The sequence below is a fragment of the Bufo bufo genome, chromosome 5 (genome assembly GCF_905171765.1).
Source record: "Bufo bufo chromosome 5, aBufBuf1.1, whole genome shotgun sequence".
Lineage (NCBI taxonomy): Eukaryota > Metazoa > Chordata > Amphibia > Anura > Bufonidae > Bufo > Bufo bufo.
The window spans coordinates 112,951,843-112,972,929 of record NC_053393.1 but is presented as its reverse complement, the minus strand read 5'-3'; the positions used below and the strand labels follow the sequence as shown (position 1 = coordinate 112,972,929).

Here is a 21,087-nt window from a genome sequence, read left to right as displayed (position 1 = left end):
GGAGCGCGTTCTTCACTCACTGTGCCTGCGCCGAATACAAAACGGGAAGGTGCAGGCGCGGGATTTCTTCGCCGATCAGGAGAAGTTGGACGTCACTCAAGAGGACCTGGGCGTGCTAAATCGAGGACCTGGGCATGCTAAATGGTTCGTAGACCGAGCCTCTAGGTGCTGAAATCAACGCCCTCATAGAACCTAGAGGCTCATTAGTATATGTTAAAAGTGTTTTTTTTTAGGAGAACAGCGGCAGGGACACAATTATAAATCACAATGTTATGTAGCTGACTGACATTAGCACATCGCTAATGTCAGTCAGCTACATAACAGAATTTCTGATGACAGAAATCCATCAAAGACAATTTCACTATTGTGTGACATACAAGTCCCCAAAATTCATCATGCAAAAACAGAAATAAATAAGTAACAACTATACCACTTCATAAATAATAGTGAACTGTTACTTTTGTTTGGTTCATGTTTTGTTTGTTTAAAGTTACATGTATTTATTTATTGTTTGTTTGTTTATTTATTAATTCATTAATTCAAAACAAATAAAAAAATGTTTCTATAGAATTAGGTCCAAATATTTCTTAAATGGAAAATGATGTAATCCCAGAGTAGCTACAATGGCATTTTTGAATACACAGATACAGTAGGTCCTATACTTTGATTAGATATTAAAGGGGTTCTCCGAGTTAAATAAAATCTTGTGCAGCCGCTGTGAGGCCTGGGTCACACTTAAGCGTATTTGATAAGCGCGTTTTTGTCGGACGTTTTCGGGGCATATTACAGCGCGTTTTTGTAAATAGGAAACGCGCTCGTACGCGCGTTCTTGCGATTGACCACAGAGGCGTCCAATGAAAAACATCCATGTCTACAATGAGGTGTCCAATGAAAGAGATTTCCGTTGAAGTCTATGGGCACGAACGTGCGACAATACGCTCCAAAGAAGCTTCTGTACTTCTTTGGGCGTAGGGTGCTTTACAGCGCTGTAAAGTATTAGTGGTAAAAATATATATATTATTTGCCATTCAGCAGTGCAGTTATATGTTCTAAAGCCTTTTGTAGCATGTATAAGTGGAAAAAAGTAAGGGTCTATTGGCCGTTCAACGGTGCAGTTAAATATTCTAAAGCCCTCTTTGGCGTGTATAAGTGGAGAAAAGTAAGGGCCTATTTGCCGTTCAGAGATGCAGTTATATGTTCTAAAGCCTTTTGTGGCGTGTATAAGTGAAAAAAAGTAAGGGCCTATTTGCTATTTGGTGTCGGCGTTGTGTCAAGGAGGGCTGAGCCATGCGCCCTGCATGGCACACGTGTTCAATCTGGTTTCCAAGCGGTTCCTAAAGTCTTCCACCCATCTGCAAGACATCCTAAAAATGGCAAGGAAACTTTGCATGGACTTCAGCAACTCGTACAATGCAAAGCACACCCTCCTTGAGCTGCAGCGTCAGAACAGCATCCCCAATATAGGCTGATATGCGCGTTTCCACCTGTTGCAATTCCACCCTCCATATGTTGGACCGATTATACAAACAGAGAAAGGCCATAAACGATTTCTCGATGATCCAAGCGGACAGGAGTACTCCCGTGTGTAACTTCGATGTCAGCCAGTGGCAGCTCATGCGTAACACCTGCCGTTTGCTCAGGCCCTTTGAGAAGGCCATGTTATTTTTCAGTTGCTAGAACTACGGGATGAACAACGTCATTGCATTGCTTCATGGCCTGGAACAGATGCTGGTCAGGGGCCTGGAGATGTGGTGCCTAGATCTCACAACCACATGAGCCCTGTGGGGGCTGAACTGGAGGAGCAGAAGGAGGACGTTGGAGCACAAGCAATGTGTAGCGAAATGGGTGGTTTTTATACACAGGTGACAGGAGAGGAGTAGCAAGAGCAGCAAGAGGAGCTACAGGGCGATGAGGAAGACGAGGCAGAGGACCCAGACACACCGTGGCAGTATGCAGTGGAGATGGAGGCAGGGAGTCCTTCCGAGTCACTTACATAAATGGCCCGATGCATGCTCACTTGCTTGCGTAGTGACAGCCGAATTGTCACCATTCGGCAGAGGGATGACTTCTGGCTCTCCTCCTTGTTGGACCTTTGTTGGCGGCCTTTTTTAGGCTGCTGTGGCTGCTGTGGCATGGTGGGGGGGTAGGAGCAGTTCCAGCTCCATCAGCAGCAACTGGAGTCTAGAGTCGCTGATGAGCAGCTTTCTTCACTCGCCTAGTGAAGAAACTACTCCCCAGCAGCAGCAGCTAGACCTGGAGCAGGACCTGAACCAGCAGGTGGTGGCATACTTCGACAGCACCCTGCCACCCCACATTGAAGATACGCTGGACTACTGGGCAGCCAAACTGGATTTATGGCCGCAACTGTCAGAGTTTGCCCTGGAAAAGCTATCCTGCCCGGCCAGTAGTGTGTCATCAGAGGGGGTGTTTAGTGCTTCGGGGGCCATAGCTACCCCAAGAAGAACTTGCCTGTCCACCCAAAATGAAGAGAGACTGACATTTGTCAAGATGAATCAGCCAGGATCAGCCAGGATTTCTACCCACCAATGCCTGATTCATCAGACTAGATCATCCATGGTGCCACACCAACACTTTGACAAAAGAGACCGGTTTCTTCTGGCTACCTTCCTCAGCTACTATTCTGATGCTGCCACCCGCCTGATGCCACATATCTGATGCCAAGTGCTCCTTCTTTCACCCACCATCTTCAGCTGGTACTGGTATTGCCACCCACCTCCACACTCTGTCACCGGATCACTCTGTGGTCTCCTGATGCTGCTGCCACCTCCACTCTATGTCACCTTGCTACTCTGTGGTCTCCTGATGCTGCTGCCACCTCCACTCTATGTCACCTTGCTACTCTGTGGTCTCCTGATTTTGCTGCCACCTCCACACTATGTCACCTTGCCCCTCTGTGGTCTCCTGATGCTGCTTCCCCCTCCACACTATGTCACCTTGCCACTCTGTGGTCTCCTGATGCTGCTACTACCTCAATACTATGTCACCTTGCCACTCTGTGGTCTCCTGATGCTGCTGCTACCTCCACACTATGTCACCTTGCCACTCTTTGGTCTCCTGATGCTACTGCTACCTCAACACTATGTCACCTTGCCACTCTGTGGTCTCCTGATGCTGCTGCTACCTCCACACTATGTCACCTTGCCACTCTTTGGTCTCCTGATGCTACTGCTACCTCAACACTATGTCACCTTGCCACTCTGTGGTCTCCTGATGCTGCTGCTACCTCCACACTATGTCACCTTGCCACTCTTTGGTCTCCTGATGCTACTGCTACCTCAACACTATGTCACCTTGCCACTCTGTGGCCTCCTAATGCTGCTGCCACCTCCACACTGTCATTGTGCCACCCTGTGGCATCCTCCTGATGCTGCTGCTACTGCCACCTCCGCACTCTGTCATTGTGCCACTCTATGGCCTCCTGATGCTGCTGCCACCTCCACACTGTCATTGTGCCACCCTGTGGCCTCCTCCTGATGCCTCTGCTGTTGCCACCTCCACACTCTGTCACTATGCCACTCTGTGGCATCCTGATGCTCCTGCCAACACCACACTGTCAGTGTGCCACACTGTGGCCTCCTCCTGATGCTGCTGCTGCCGCCACCTCCACACTCTGTCATTGTGCCACTATGTGTCCTCCTCCTGATGCTGCTGCCACCTCTAGACTCTGTCATTAGGCCACTCTGTGGTCTCCTCATGCTGCTTCCACCTCACCACTATGTCTTAGGACCACTCTGTGGACTTCTCATGCTGTTCCCACCCTCCCCACTTCATGACTGGGCCACAATTTTGCCTTTTGGCCTGTCTGACATCATCATTTATTTGACCCTTCTTCTGATCTGTCTATGTAACAGCTGTAAGGCCTCCACGACATGGTCCCAGAATCTTCTTATGATTTGGTAGCCAAAATCAGGAGTGGGTACAAAACACAGAAGACATGCAAATATTCCATTCACGTGTCATCTCTGTTTTGGATCCACTCCTGTTTTTTTGGGCTTTAGCAACACTGACTAGTGTTGATCGAGCATGCTCGGCAACACCGCGTGTGCTCGAGTCAGTGTATTTAAATGTAATTTAGCATCTATTTTTATAAAGTTTCTGCCAGGATTTGAACTCCCAACCCCCTACATTAGAGGCAAGGACCTTATCCACTCAGCTATAAAGCTGAATGCTAATTTGTGTCAGAAAAACCTCATAGTAGTTTCTGATGAAAATTCCTATTCAGCAGAAGACTTATTTTATATTTCTGTGCAGGTTAACATGTAGCTTGATAGTGTAGTGATTAATGTCATTGCCTCTAATGTACAAGGTAGGGAGTTTGAATCCCTGCTCAAACATTTATATATAAGTTTTTAGCCATAATATATTTACATATATTTAGAATATATAATAATACATTTAAATATATTAGAGCTAAAAACATCAGTAGCAGTTTCCCAAATATTATGCATTCATATATATCAGAAGTAAGATTTTATCTATATACCGTATGTAAATATATTATGGCCAAAAAATATACATATATAACAGTTTCTGCCACGATTCAAAACTCCCTACCTTGCACATTAGAGGCAAGGACATTAATCACTACACTATGCAGCTATATGTTAACCTGCACAGAAATATAAAATAAGTCTTCTGCTGAATAGGAATTTTCACTACATCAGAAACTACTATAAGGTTTTTCTGACACAGTTTAGCAGATAGATAAGGTCCTTGCCTCTAATGTACAATGTTGGTAGTTCAAATCCAAGCATAAACTTTTCAGAAATTAGATTTAAATACACTGGAGTGTTCCCAAGCACTGACTCCATATATGGATATAGCTATATATGGAGTCAGAGCAGGGACTCCTAAGCCAAACTAGAGTCCCGACACCCTCCCCTCTTCAGAGCAGGGGGTGCTTGGGGTTCTCCCATTGACTCGAGCACACAAGAACCTTGGTGCTCGATCAACACTATTGCTGACCGAGTGAAGGCGGATGCTCCACAGACAGGATCCGTTTTTTGGGGATTATTGTTCTGATGGATCAGAGGAAGGGCAAAATAATCAGTGAAGTCAACACAAACTTACTGCTGACACCCACTCCGTGGGCTCTACTTGTATAAGCGTTTAATAGAACAGGTTCTGTAGACATCTATGTGGAATCAGCTGACGACGGTGTAAAAGGAGTGCGCTTCTTCTTGACGCTAACATTGACCTGTAAGGCTGAGTTCGCACTTGAGTTATATGGTCAGTTTTGGCCCCGTAACTGCCCAAATAAATGAAGTGTGCTGTGATTCTAAGAGCGACGCCTGTCATCTACATGTCATACGGACTCACAGTATTATTTCACTACCATAGCAGAATCCCTATGCATGTAACTACAAGGCACAGTGTTCTACACCACTATAAAGGCTCTCTGCAGCCAGGAAATAGCTGTTTTTTAACGCGATTTGCCACAAATAAATTCATATCGAACCTAATATTTTTTGGAAAATTCGGCGGGCCGGACGAATCTAATTTTCATGAAATTCGCTCATATCTACCGACACTCGCCTGCTTAGTTTGGCAGTGTAGGGTTAAAATGACATCTTAGCAGAGCAAACACCAAATATGTCACTTTGTTCAAGCAATCAGTTACAAAGTGACAAAAGTTAATTCCCCTCCGATCAGACATTGATAGCATTCCTAACCATATATCACCAATGTCTGTGATGAGAAAAACTATTTAATGCATGAAAAAAATGTTTTAATGCAAAGGTACAAATGACACTAGTAATGAATGGGGCTGTTTTCTAGGTTTGTGTTGCTCTAGGAGATGATGATGATGATTAAAAATAACCTTCATAAAACTAATATATGACTTTATGCAGTGTGATACTGGTAATACTATTAGTGCATGACTCACCTCCCATCCCTCTATATGGCTCTGCCATTCCTCAAGCACTTCTAATTTTTCCATCTGTCTCTTGGCCTCATTAATGTTGGAGCATACCGCCTTCATTGCCTGCAGAGCCTCCACTACAGACATGTAATCACTGTGTCTCTTCGGAGTCCTCTTCAGTAACTCCTGTTGGGAAATTAATGAAAACATTAGCGCGTCTACATCTGTAGTATAATATTCCTGAATTCCAAAAATACCCTATACTGGCCCTAGAAGGACTAGTATAATGTTGGAAAATGTTCCATAAATCCAGATATAGGACATAAAATGATGCAGAAAATGAAATATTGTAATGGTCTGGTAGACGGTGGTTTCTGTTACAGTACATGTAGCGTATTTTGACCACATCAAAATCTGCTGTGTGATCATACCCTTAGACTTGCTTCGCAATGTTTTGTTTATGGTGTTTTGGGGTCAAAAACACCTCAAACAATTCCAGACCCAGAGTATTCTACGATAAAAAAAAAAATGCCACTGACACAAAAACGCATCTCAAGGGTGAAAAGACGCCATCACAAAAATGCCTGTCCTGTGTTTAAAGTTTCCCATAGACTTACATGCAACATCTGGAGCTGGCCTTCTTTGGGCTTAAAAATTGCGTCAAAAATGGCATTAAAAAAAAACACCCAAATCCGATTATTTAATCTATGAACTATAGAAATGTAAATTTTACGTAGAAAAAATGTTAAAATGCACAGTCCATATGGGCAAGGTGTATGCAGGGCATGCATATTAAGAAACTGAATATAAGGTGTGCTTAGCATTTATGAGACTGCACCACAATGGTCGCTGCTAGATGGTAACCCTTTGTGCCAAGTTTTGCTCAGCATAATACCCAGCCTTTTAAAAGAAGGGAAGTGATGATTGCATGAAAGAGATTTAAATCCACTGAGCGGCATGCTTCAGGCGCCTAACGTTATCCCCTGGCAACCAATGCGTACTTACTCTCAAAAGAAGCGGGTACTTGCATATTCTCTGTATTGGGGCAACCAAATATCCTTCCAGTGGAACATCTGTGTTTTTCCGTCCACCGAGAAGCATGCAGTTCTGAAAGCACAAACACATTGGGTTTTAGGGCAGATCTTTGCCTCGTCATACACTTTTTCCATGCTGTGATATTAAACCGTGGGCGTCTGCAATGTGTGTCTGCAGGATGCTTTCATGTTTATATGTGGTTTACTGGTCAAACAGCAACTATTTGCTAACAAATGCTAAAAGGAATGTGTTTATCGTCTACAAGAAGACTCAACTCAAATTTAGGTCTGTTCTGCTATGAATATCTAACAAGAGATTGAAAAGGTATTGCAGTTCTTCCCTATAGATTGCTTGGCAGGACCTTTTGCAATTCCATAAATCTAGGAGGGACCTATGACACCGTTCATATTCTGCTTCTTGTTTCATGAATATCATGCCAGGAATGCTATGACACTGAAGGTGCTGATATGCCTTCAATTGCTGTCGGCCCATAGCTATCTCTACAAGGGGAAGACTAGGATCTTAATGTGGCCTTGGAAAACACCTAAAGGTGGCCCCATGTTGAAGGCGGGTCTAAATTTGGAATGCAGGACCAGTAATACTTTAGTGCAGCACAAAATACTGCACCAGCAGAACTAAATACACAGTGCCACACAAAATACTGCACCAGCAGAACTAAATACACAGTGCCACACAAAATACTGCCCCAGCAGAACTAAATACACAGTGCAGCACAAAATACTGCCCCAGCAGAACTAAATACACAGTGCCACACGAAATACTGCCCCAGCAGAACTAAATACACAGTGCTGCACAAAATACTGCCCCAGCAGAACTGAATACACAGTGCCGCACAAAATACTGACCCAGCAGAACTGAATACACAGTGCCGCACAAAATACTGCCCCAGCAGAACTAAATACACAGTGCAGCACAAAATACTGCCCTAGCAGAACTAAATATACAGTGCCACACAAAATACTGCCCCAGCAAAACCAACTACACACTGCCACACAAAATGCTGCCCCAGCAGAACCAAATACACAGTGCTGCACAAAATACTGCCCCAGCAGAACTGAATACACAGTGCCGCACAAAATACTGCCCCAGCAGAACTAAATACACAGTGCAGCACAAAATACTGCCCTAGCAGAACTAAATATACAGTGGCACACAAAATACTGCCCCAGCAAAACCAACTACAAACTGCCACACAAAATGCTGCCCCAGCAGAACTAAATACACAGTGCCGCACAAAATACTGCCCTAGCAGAACTAAATACACAGTGAAGCACAATATACTGCCCAAGCAGAACTAAATACACAGTGCCACACAAAATACTGCCCCAGCAGAACTAAATACACAGTGATGCACAAAATACTGCCCCAGCAGAACCAAATACACAGTGCAGCACAAAATACTGCCCCAGCAGAACTGAATACACAGTGCCGCACAAAATACTGACCCAGCAGAACTGAATACACAGTGCCGCACAAAATACTGCCCCAGCAGAACTAAATACACAGTGCAGCACAAAATACTGCCCTAGCAGAACTAAATATACAGTGCAGCACAAAATACTGCCCCAGCAGAACTAAATACACAGTGCCGCACAAAATGCTTCCCCAGCAGAACTTAATACACAGTGCCGCACAAAATACTGCCCCAGCAGAACTGAATACACAGTGCAGCACAAAATACTGACCCAGCAGAACTGAATACACAGTGCCGCACAAAATACTGCCCCAGCAGAACTAAATACACAGTGCAGCACAAAATACTGCCCTAGCAGAACTAAGTATACAGTGCCACACAAAATACTGCCCCAGCAAAACCAACTACACACTGCCACACAAAATGCTGCCCCAGCAGAACTAAATACACAGTGCCGCACAAAATACTGCCCTAGCAGAACTAAATACACAGTGAAGCACAATATACTGCCCCAGCAGAACTAAATACACAGTGAAGCACAATATACTGCCCCAGCAGAACTAAATACACAGTGCCACACAAAATACTGCCCCAGCAAAACTAAATACACAGTGCCGCACAAAATACTGCCCCAGCAGAATTTAATACACAGTGCCGGACAAAATACTGCCCCAGCAGAACTAAATACACAGTGCCACACAAAATACTGCCCCAGCAGAACTAAATACACAGTGCAACACAAAATACTGCCCCAGCAGAACTAAATACACAGTGCCGCATAAAATACTGACCCAGCAGGAGGAAGGCTTGTCTGGGATATATGGCCAGTCCGCCCCTGATCCCTACCGACTTCCTCATGCACATACACTTTCGGTTCAGCCGAGCTTGTTTGTGCAGTCAATAGGGAAAGTGGAGAAAGCCACCGCCAGACCCTTCTGGTGACGTCTTATCTCCCAGCTGAACATACAGATTTTTGGTCGGTCCCACCAAAAACTACAGGTACAGGTGAAATTCACTACCTTTTTATGCAAATGAGGGCTTCTATGCACTGAGGGGCACGATGCGCCCTGGAAAGTTGAGAAGCTGAGTTGCACAAAGGGCTAAGCCCTGCCCTCTGGAGCACTGAAGCTCTTATTTGCATAAAGAATAAAAGCCTTTTTTTGTGGGGAACACTCCATCTGATATTCACATGACAGGTATCATTTTGATCTGCATGAGTCAACCCTAATATGCTGTACACCTGTTATAATAGAGTTGATGCTGCTGATAGGTGCACTTTAAATCAAACACCACATAACAGACAGCATTACATTTCTGAAACAAACAATTGGACGGCACTGCGCTCTGGTAAGGTCCGGGTGCGCGGTCAGTAGGTCGGATCCCTCTAGTAATATGTTTAGAAAGACCAGCACTCCGTTTTGCTGAGCTGAAAACTTCTTTATTCGTCACCCATGTGACGCACGGTTCACCTGTATTTGATAAAGGCAAACCTTATGCCGAAACGTGTGTCACATGGCTGACGAATAAAGAAGTTTTCAGCTCAGCAAAACGGAGAGCTGGTCTTTCTAAACATACAGCATTACATTTCTGTCCGGCCATAGACTTACTCTGGAAATACCGGAAATACACTCAGCAGATTAAAGTGATATCAACTAGATTAGCCCATAATTCAGCAAATTATACATCAGAAATGTTACTAACTCCTTACCAGAAGAAAAGTCCGCACCGTTCTTATCTTGTTAAGTTCCAGCAGAAGTTTCTGTGCTTTTTCGTGGTTGCTGCAGTATTCATCATAAATGGCAAAACGCTCCTTCTGCGGTTTACAAGGACATAATGAAGAGGTTGTAACGGCATCAGTAAGGCCGGGTTCACATCATCGCTTCAGTTTCCATTCAGAAGAACAGAAGAAAAAAAAAAACGCTGATCCTGTGCACCAGTTATACACATTTGCCATCCGTTTGAGTCATTTCCGTCTAAGATCCATTTTTGTAGACAGAAAAAAGTCCTACATGCAGGACTTTCTTTTCATCTAAAAAAAATTGATTTCAGATGGAAATGGCTCAAACGGATGCCAAATTTGCATATAGTTATTTTTTTTCCCCAAACAAGATCTGTTTTTTGTTCAGTTCTTCGGATGGATCAGAAGAACAGAAAATGAAATTGTGATGTGAACCCGGCCTAAGTATAACATTGAGTCAAGGAGGCAAAGCATCTCTGCAGTTTTTCTGAAAGATCTGTAATGCTTACACCAGTAAAATACATGTGGTGAAAAACAATGACAGAACGGTAGGCCCATCCGCCTCTGCGAACAGCATGGAAATGCCAACAATAATACACAAAAATATAGCTATGTTATCCCTTCCCATTTACTTCAATGTGCATGAAAGTAGTAACATGCTACATCTCAAGCCAATCTGACATCGGTTTTTACATTGCAGTCAATGGGAGGCTGTTCAAGGAGATTTAAATGCAGATAAGTCCTCATGCACACGACCGTTCCGTTTTTTTGCGGTCCACAAACCGCGGATCCGCAAAAAACTGAAGCAGTCCGTGTGCCTTTCGCAATTTGCGGAACGGAACAGGCGGCCCATTGTAGAAATGCCTATTCTTGTCCGCAATTGCGGACAAGAATAGGCATTTCTATCATGGTGCCGGCCATGTGCGGTCCACAAATTGCGGAATGCACACAAGCCGGTATCCGTGTATTGCGGATCCGCAAATTGCAGACCGCAAAACATTACGGTCGTGTGAATGCGCTCTATGTCTTATTGTATCATGCATTTAATATGTGGCGGCAGGAAAACGAATAGGTTTGAATCCAACTTGAGCAAATGATGCTTTATTATTAGTGTTGATAGAGCATGCTCGGCCACCAGTTCAGCGCGAGCATCGCTATGATCGGCACATCGCAGAGTCAGTGTATTTAAATGTAATTTAGAATCTATTTCTGAAAAATTTCTGCCAGGATTTGACCTCCCAACCCCTTGTACATTAGAGGCAAGGACCTTATCCAATCACCTATAAAGCTGAATGCTAAACTGTGTTTGAAAAACCTCATAGTAGTTTCTGATGTAGTGACTATTCCTATTCAGCAGAAGACTTATGCTACATACATAGTGCTGTGATGTCACAAGTTCACAACAATACTTAGTGCACCAATAACTATTAAGTAGTCAGACCTGTTAAAATGTGAAGTTGCGCGTATTGAGCCAAAATATTTGCATCATTAGTGTCGATTTCGCAATCCTGAATATATTATAGCACTCTATCTGCATATAAAGCTATTGTAATGTTCTGCCATGCCAACCATTTTCTACAGTCTCAGGAAACTTCTAGCAGCTTTAAAAATGTAGCTGTAGTGACCCACGCCTGTATTTTGCGCGCATTACACGAATATTACATTGCCGATTTTTCACGATCAAGAAAATAATCTCGAATTTGCGAATTCATGAATATGTGACAAATATTCTACCAAATATTAAAATTGCCCTTGCCGCTCATCACTAGTGCTCAATAGAACACCCGAGCATTGCAAAGTGTTCTACTCGAGCACACGAGCACTTTGGTGCTCGATCAACATTATTTATTATGTTTCCATAGTTGTTCCCCTGGGTTCACTAGGTTTCATTCACTCCACATAAAAATGGTCAAGAGCTTATATTATAGCACAAGTTTAGATGAAGTCCATCTCATCTCTCAGATCTAGATTTGGTGTAGATGCTGGGATGTTCACACAATGTACACATCTAATGGGTCTGTCAGCTATCATAAGGCAAAAAATACTAAAAGAGTTTACAGTGGTATATCATGGCACTGAAATCCATAGTTGACTGCACTTTTCTATAGTGACACAGCAAGAGGTTTTGTCTGGCAAGGCAGGTATTTTCCTCCCAACATGGTGGGGTCAAATACCGGACCGGAGTTTAAGTGCCGGTCTGGGTTTTGGCAGAACCTGGCTGTCCTTAAATAGGCAGCTGAGTCTTTGTGTTGGGATCTGAGATTTTGTGCCGGACTGGAGGGCTGAGACCCATGTTCAGGGGGAACAGGCCCCCTAAAGCCTGCTGTGGGCTACTGGAGGCAGAACTGCCAATAAGGTGACTTGTGAAATATGAACTTTCCATTTGTGTGTGAATTAACACCAAAGACTGCAAAGTGACGTGTTGTTTTATACAACTGCCGCTAGTGTGAACAAACACTGAAGTTTGAGTTAAAAACTTGTATTTTGCCTCTGTACTGCGTCCACTTACTTTATCTACCAAAGCGAAACCCCACAATATATATATATATATATATATATATATATGTATATATAAAGTACAGACCAAAAGTTTGGACACACCTTCTCATTCAAAGAGTTTTCTTTATTTTCATGACTATGAAAATTGTAGATTCACACTGAAGGCATCAAAACTATGAATTAACACATGTGGAATTATATACATAACAAACAAGTGTGAAACAACTGAAAATATGTCATATTCTAGGTTCTTCAAAGTGGCCGCCTTTTGCTTTGATTACTGCTTTGCACACTCTTGGCATTCTCTTGATGAGCTTCAAGAGGTAGTCCCCTGAAATGGTTTTCACTTCACAGGTGTGCCCTGTCAGGTTTAATAAGTGAGATTTCTTGCCTTATAAATGGGGTTGGGACCATCAGTGGCGTTGAGGAGAAGTCAGGTGGATACACAGCTGATAGTCCTACTGAATAGACTGTTAGAATTTGTATTATGGCAAGAAAAAAGCAGCTAAGTAAAGAAAAACGAGTGGCCATCATTACTTTAAGAAATGAAGGTCAGTCAGTCAGCCGAAAAATTGGGAAAACTTTAAAAGTAAGGGCTATTTGACCATGAAGGAGAGTGATGGGGTGCTGCGCCAGATGACCTGGCCTCCACAGTCACCGGACCTGAACCCAATCGAGATAGTTTGGGGTGAGCTGGACCGCAGAGTGAAGGCAAAAGGGCCAACAAGTGCTAAGCATCTCTGGGAACTCCTTCAAGACTGTTGGAAGACCATTTCAGGGGACTACCTCTTGAAGCTCATCAAGAGAATGCCAAGAGTGTGCAAAGCAGTAATCAAAGCAAAAGGTGGCTACTTTGAAGAACCTAGAATATGACATATTTTCAGTTGTTTCACACTTGTTTGTTATGTATATAATTCCACATGTGTTAATTCATAGTTTTGATGCCTTCATAGTCATGAAAATAAAGAAAACTCTTTGAATGAAAAGGTGTGTCCAAACTTTTGGTCTGTGCTGTATATAGCAAACAAAAAATAACACAGCAGCACTAGTCCAATATCATGGGTGCAAAATCCTCCCAGCCGCAGGCTCAACGGTTGATAGATAGATATATGTTCAAAAGATGAGGCAGCACTCCAGAGGTAAAGTGAAAAACGATGGACCCTTTATTAACCCCTGTGCAACGTTTCAACCGCTCAATGCAGTCTTTATCAAGCTTGATGAAGACTGCATTGAGCGGTTGAAACGTTGCAGAGGGGTTAATAAAGGGTCCATAGTTTTTCACTTTACCTCTGGAGTGCTGCCTCATCTTTTGAACATATATATATATATATACACTGCTCACAAAAATAAAGGGAACACAAAAATAACACATCCTAGATCTGAGTTAATTAAATATTCTTCTGAAATACTTTGTTCTTTACATAGTTGAATGTGCTGACAACAAAATCACACAAAAATAAAAAAATGGAAATCAAATTTTTCAACCCATGGAGGTCTGGATTTGGAGTCACACTCAAAATTAAAGTGGAAAAACACACTACAGGCTGATCCAACTTTGATGTAATGTCCTTAAAACAAGTCAAAATGAGGCTCAGTAGTGTGTGTGGCCTCCACGTGCCTGTATGACCTCCTTACAATGCCTGTGCATGCTCCTGATGAGGTGGCGGACGGTCTCCTGAGGGATCTCCTCCCAGACCTGGACTAAAGCATCTGCCAACTCCTGGACAGTCTGTGGTGCAACGTGACATTGGTGGATAGAGGGAGACATGATGTCCCAGATGTGCTCAATTGGATTCAGGTCTGGGGAACGGGCGGGCCAGTCCATAGCATCAATGCCTTCTTCTTGCAGGAACTGCTGACACACTCCAGCCATATGAGGTCTAGCATTGTCTTGCATTAGGAGGAACCCAGGGCCAACCACATCAGCATATGGTCTCACAAGGGGTCTGAGGATCTCATCTCAGTACCTAATGGCAGTCAGGCTACCTCTGGCGAGCACATGGAGGGCTGTGCGGCCCTCCAAAGAAATGCCACCCCACACCATTACTGACCCAATGCCAAACCGGTCATGCTGGAGGATGTTGCAGGCAGCAGAACGTTCTCCACGGTGTCTCCAGACTCTGTCACGTCTGTCACATGTGCTCAGTGTGAACCTGCTTTCATCTGTGAAGAGCACAGGGCGCCAGTGGCGAATTTGACAATCTTGGTGTTCTCTGGCAAATGCCAAACATCCTGCACGGTGTTGGGCTGTAAGCACAACCCCCACCTGTGGACGTCGGGCCCTCATATCACCCTCATGGAGTCTGTTTCTGACCGTTTGAGCAGACACATGCACATTTGTGGCCTGCTGGAGGTCATTTTGCAGGGCTCTGGCAGTGCTCCTCCTGTTCCTCCTTGCACAAAGGCGGAGGTAGCGGTCATGCTGCTGGGTTGTTGCCCTCCTACGGCCTCCTACACGTCTCCTGATGTACTGGCCTGTCTCCTGGTAGCGCCTCCATTCTCTGGACACTACGCTGACAGACACAGCAAACCTTCTTGACACAGCTCGCATTGATGTGCCATCCTGGATAAGCTGCACTACCTGAGCCACTTGTGTGGGTTGTAGACTCCGTCTCATGCTACCACTAGAGTGAAAGCACCGCCAGCATTCAAAAGTGACCAAAACATCAGCCAGGAAGCATAGGAACTGAGAAGTGGTCTGTGATCACCACCTGCAGAACCACTCCTTTATTGGGGGTGTCTTGCTAATTGCCTATAATTTCCACCTGTTGTCTATCCCATTTGCACAACAGCATGTGAAATTGATTGTCACTCAGTGTTGCTTCCTAAGTGGACAGTTTGATTTCACAGAAGTGTGATTGACTTGGTGTTCCCTTTATTTTTTTGAGCAGTGTATATATATATATATATATATATATATATATACAGTACAGACCAAAAGTTTGGACACACCTTCTCATTCAAAGAGTTTTCTTTATTTTCATGACTATGAAAATTGTAGATTCACACTGAAAGCATCAAAACTATGAATTAACACATGTGGAATTATATACATAACAAACAAGTGTGAAACAACTGAAAATATGTCATATTCTAGGTTCTTCAAAGTAGCCACCTTTTGCTTTGATTACTGCTTTGCACACTCTTGGCATTCTCTTGATGAGCTTCAAGAGGTAGTCCCCTGAAATGGTTTTCACTTCACAGGTGTGCCCTGTCAGGTTTAATAAGTGGGATTTCTTGCCTTATAAATGGGGTTGGGACCATCAGTTGCGTTGAGGAGAAGTCAGGTGGATACACAGCTGATAGTCCTACTGAATAGACTGTTAGAATTTGTATTATGGCAAGAAAAAAGCAGCTAAGTAAAGAAAAACAAGTGGCCATCATTACTTTAAGAAATGAAGGTCAGTCAGTCAGCCGAAAAATTGGGAAAACTTTGAAAGTAAGGGCTATTTGACCATGAAGGAGAGTGATGGGGTGCTGTGCCAGATGACCTGGCCTCCACAGTCACCGGACCTGAACCCAATCGAGATGGTTTGGGGTGAGCTGGACCGCAGAGTGAAGGCAAAAGGGCCAACAAGTGCTAAGCATCTCTGGGAACTCCTTCAAGACTGTTGGAAGACCATTTCAGGGGACTACCTCTTGAAGCTCATCAAGAGAATGCCAAGAGTGTGCAAAGCAGTAATCAAAGCAAAAGGTGGCTACTTTGAAGAACCTAGAATATGACATATTTTCAGTTGTTTCACACTTGTTTGTTATGTATATAATTCCACATGTGTTAATTCATAGTTTTGATGCTTTCATAGTCATGAAAATAAAGAAAACTCTTTGATTCATGGATCTGCAAAACACACACGGACGTGTGAATGGACCCTAAATGTGATTACAAATGCCATGGAAGCGGTCACTTCATGTACAGGGCCCTGGGCTCTCTGCACTGGAGGCTCCCCAGTCCTTCCACTCTCCTCTGAGTGACAGCTGTAGAGGTCTCCTGGTTGGACACTAGATCCATCTCTTAGAGCATAGGAGGGGACAACCTTGACTGTAGGGAGTCCGGGACACTGCACATTAAGGGACTGCCTCCATGGCACTTGTGATTCACCAGCTTTATTTGTATAAATGGAGGCCCAGACCTTTGTATAACCTCTCTAAGACTTCACTGTTGTTAGCTGTATCCATCACTTGCAGAGTAGATGATTCCAATGGTTTCTATAAAGACCCCTTAACACAAAGTAGATAATTGATTCGATCGAGTGATAAAAGAGTCGTTATTCAAGTTGTTATTTAAATAACAACACTTTTGCTGAGTATTGTGTAAAAATTTCTGAGTGCAATCATGTAATAGTTCATTTGTCAGTAAATGAGTTGCATTTCTACAAAAAAAATTTTACTGTGTGGGTGGTGTTGGGGGGAAAATAAGGAAATTTGTTATACCATGATGGTGTGAAAAGGATGTGTTAAAAAGATGCACAAATACTCTTTGTTGCACCTTCTTTACCAGCAATTACCGACTTCCCTCTTGCATGCAATCTCCATTTTGTCTTCAATTGAGACCACCCAATTGGAAGATGAGCTTGTGGGCAAAACATTTCCTTGCCAAGCCAATATTGGATTATGTTATTGAGGATTGTGGTGTTCGATGTTTGAGTGTATATTTGCTCATTCAGAAGTGGGAAATGTAAAAGCCAAGTGTTTTTTCATACTCCAATTTGACCAATAACAGAGCACGTGAAGGAGAGAACAAATTTCAAATCCACACCCTGTTGTGGTTTAGCAAATGTGCAGCGAGCCCATGAGGAGCCGATGCAGAGGATGGGAGTGGAAGTGACCCTGATGAGGTGTTGTATTACAGTCTACTCCCTCCGGCCATTGTTCTCTGCGCATCAGTGCCATAGAAAGATGGTTTGAAGAATCAGGCCAGAAGTAAAAGTATAAAAGTCTCTCTTTACTTAGTACAAATATAAATTGTTGCACATCTAGCAGTAGTAGGTACAAAGTGCACTTTTTAACACCAGATGAGGATATATGGTGGCTAGCAGGCACTTATAGCTGTAGGTGTCCACTGTGATACAGGCTTGAAGTTACTGTGGTCTGGTGGTTGTTCTAGGTGAAGGGTGTCTGAGCCATAGTCTCTCACGTGCAGCAGGGTCTGTAAACTAGTGATTGCGCTGATCACTCTGCTGTGTAGGTACACTGAAGTTTCTTGGAAATAGTGGGGGAGATTTTACAAACTGGTGTAAAGTAGAACTGGCTCAGTTGCCCATAGCTACCAATCAGATTCTACCTTTCATTTTTCACAGCTCCTTTCGAAAATGAAAGGTGGAAGATGATTGGTTGGTATGGGCAACTAAGGTGGAGTTCATACTGCAGTTATTTATTCAGTTATTTCCATCAGTTATTGTGAGCCAAAACCAGTAGTAAACCCTACTCAGAGATAAGGTGCAATGGAAAGATCTGCACCTGTTCTGTGTTTTTGACCCACATTTGGTTTTAGTTCACAATAACTGATCAAATAACTGAAGTGTGAACTCAGCTTAATCCAGTTCTACTTTACACCAGTTTAATAAACCTCCCCTAGTGTTTTTGATTCTGACAATCTCTCTGGAGTGATGGTCTCACAGGAGAATGGACATGTTCCCTAGGAGTAGGAGCTCTGACATGTGCGTCCTTCCTCCTTGCTACCTGGATACAAACTCCCGTCCTGGCAGGAGACAGGACCAGCCAACTCCTACCAAGAGGGGTGAACAGGGTGGTTAGCATGGAATAAGATCACAATACCTAATAAAACACTGCAGATACCTGGGGTACTGCACGCATATTTCCTGATGAAGTAACACGACATAAGTGACGCAATGATTCCACTCCCACTGTGGAATCGTCTGCGCTGTAAACGACACCTGTTTACACTTGTGGAATTCTGGATGACGAACGATGATTTAGATGTCTACATCAGCGAACGCAAGGATGACAAACTAACCGATTATCACATGTCTTTGATTGTTCTTTGCTTTTACACTACTCGATAACTGATCACTTTCACTGGAATTTACGATTTTTTAAACGAAGCCTTAAAGAGAACCTGTCATCAACTTTATGCCGCCCATACTAATGGATGCATAAAGTAGTGACAGGTGAGTTGATTTCAACGGTCTGTCATTTATAAGTTAAAAGTAAGTGGTTGCTGAGAACCAACATCACAATCATTGCAGACTGGGCCTGTAAAAGAGTCCCGGCCACCTGAGAAGAGTCCTGGTTATTCATGACTTCCTGCTCTCCCCCCCACCTGCTGATGACTGACAGTCTTCTACCTAGTTTTCTCGTTTTCTCTCTAGGAAAGAACTGTCAATCATCAGCAGATGGACGGGGAGAGCAGGAGATTAGGAATAACCAGGACTCTTCTCAGGTAGATTTGACTCTTTTCATGGCCTGGGCTTCAATGATTATGATGCTGGTTCTCGGCAACCACTTACTTTTAGCTCATGAGTGACACACCGCTGACATCAGCATTTCTGTCACTATATTATGCTGCCCTCAGTGAGGTTAGTGAAAAGTTGATGACAGGTTCCCTTTAAATCCTGAGCTGATGGTCTGATAGGAAGGAATGTCAGTCCCATGTATCCTTTCTTCATGGAGAAATACTGCAGATCTTGTCCTTGACCTAATTTCTTTAGAAGTGCTTGGACATTATATCTGAATAAAACCTAATCGATTTAAAAATGTACCCACGGCAGAGACCTTGTATTGACAGGAAGACTACCTTGTCAATATCTTGTCCTTGCCTGTGTCTTGTTGATTTGCTCACAACCAGTGACCTGAACAATCATTGACTGAATATATACTGATGGAGTAATCAAGATCTAATCTTAAAGAGGACCTGTCACCTCTCCTAAAATGTCTATTTTACTAACTTCTTGCATTCCCCGTGTAATAGAAATTCTGGAGCATCTATTCTTATGACTCTATGCTGTGTTCTTCCTCTGTTATTCCTACTAGACGTTTGCAATAAGGGCCAGATGGGTGTTACCAGTTGGGATGTGTCCTTGCACAGTCTGACACTGACAGCACTGATTGTTTAGTGTCAGACTGTGCAGGGAAACACACCCAACTGGTAACACCCAGCTGTACCTTTCATGCAGACTATTCCGACTGCCAATTCATTGCCTTCTAGTAGAAATAACAGGGGAATGGCATAAAGATGTCAGAAATTATGCTCTAGAATTGTTAATACATGGGGAAAGGCAAGTAGTTACTAAGACAGATATGTCAGCAGAGGTGATAGATCTGCTTTAAAGGGGTTTTCTAACTTCTGTAGGTCGAATTACCAGGAATTCAGTTCCCGTGATTCCTTTCACTTTATTTTACTTCTTCTCTCAATCATTTATATGGTTTCTATTTTTTAATGATCACATTAAATTTCTTTCCGAGGCCACAATTTCATTACAAAAAACCGAGGCTGTTTATAATGCATCTGACTTTGTGTGTTTGTAAGTGGGCTTTTTGTGAGATGACAGTGCCGCTTCTTCATTCACCTCCCTACACCTGCCATGATGCCATTGCTGAGCTTTCCAAAACGCTTCATGAAATTTGGCAGGGGATAGAAGGTAAATGCCACAACCTCATTGCCGATCCCACAAAGTAAAGTAAGTACATATTCCAGTAAATGCGCAGATTGTCGTCATGAAGCATGGAAATACATCCAGAACGAGTAGTCAGAAAACCCACTGGAAATAAAATCTTCCCTAAGCTGACGGAAGCTTAGCAATTTCTCACTGCTGCCAAAACTACAGATGGGTGTCAGAAACCTGGAGAAATTGTCAGCAATGTATCCATTCTGCATATTATATATATTTATTAGTCTGCCTTATTTTTACATATTATTGCATTTTATTTTACAGCGTAAACGTTTTATGCTTATTTACAAATTGTACGGGATGGAAATTGGAGTGCACTCCCCTTGTCAAATGGCAATAAATTAGGGTCCAAATACAGTGATCCTGTGTTCCCATTAAAGTGACCCTCTGGGCATGTCATACAAGTCCAGCTTTTTCCGAGACAATGGACACCTAATCAGCCCCGAAGTTATACCTACCTGGATCAAAGCAGATATTCTTGTAGGACTCTCCTGCAGCCTGGATAAACTCTGGCTGTCATAACCTTCCCAGAAAAACCCATAGAGGAATCCACTGTAAGTGTGTGCCTAGAAAGTTTGTTCCTGTACAGGTTCCCGGGCAGCAGCAATGGCCTAGAAGGAGACCCTAAGGCCTCTTTCACACGGGCGTGTCCGGATTAGGTCCGGATGCGTTCCGGTGCATTGCGGCAAACCCGTGCGAGTAGGAATGCAATTGCAGTCATAAAAAAACGAGTGTGGTACCCAGACCTGAACTTCTTTACAGAAGTTCAGGTTTGGGTTAGTTGTAGTGTAGATTGTATTATAAGGGGAAATAATAGCATTCTGAATACAGAATGCATAGTACAATAGGGCTGGAGGGGTTAAAAAAA

General features: G+C 43.3%; 1 protein-coding gene across 2 annotated transcripts in view; it reads right to left on the bottom strand.

The window, feature by feature from the left end:
• The window catches only part of PREX2 (phosphatidylinositol-3,4,5-trisphosphate dependent Rac exchange factor 2), a 430,245-nt gene that overhangs the window by 316,814 nt on the left and 92,344 nt on the right, over positions 1-21,087 (bottom strand). For both annotated transcript variants that reach the window (XM_040432527.1, XM_040432528.1), the window contains exons 4-6: positions 10,063-10,167; positions 6,890-6,991; positions 5,909-6,070 (exon numbers count right to left, since the gene is read on the bottom strand). In XM_040432527.1, the coding sequence (XP_040288461.1) occupies positions 5,909-6,070; positions 6,890-6,991; positions 10,063-10,167 (369 nt within the window). The remainder of the gene's footprint in view (positions 1-5,908; positions 6,071-6,889; positions 6,992-10,062; positions 10,168-21,087) is intronic.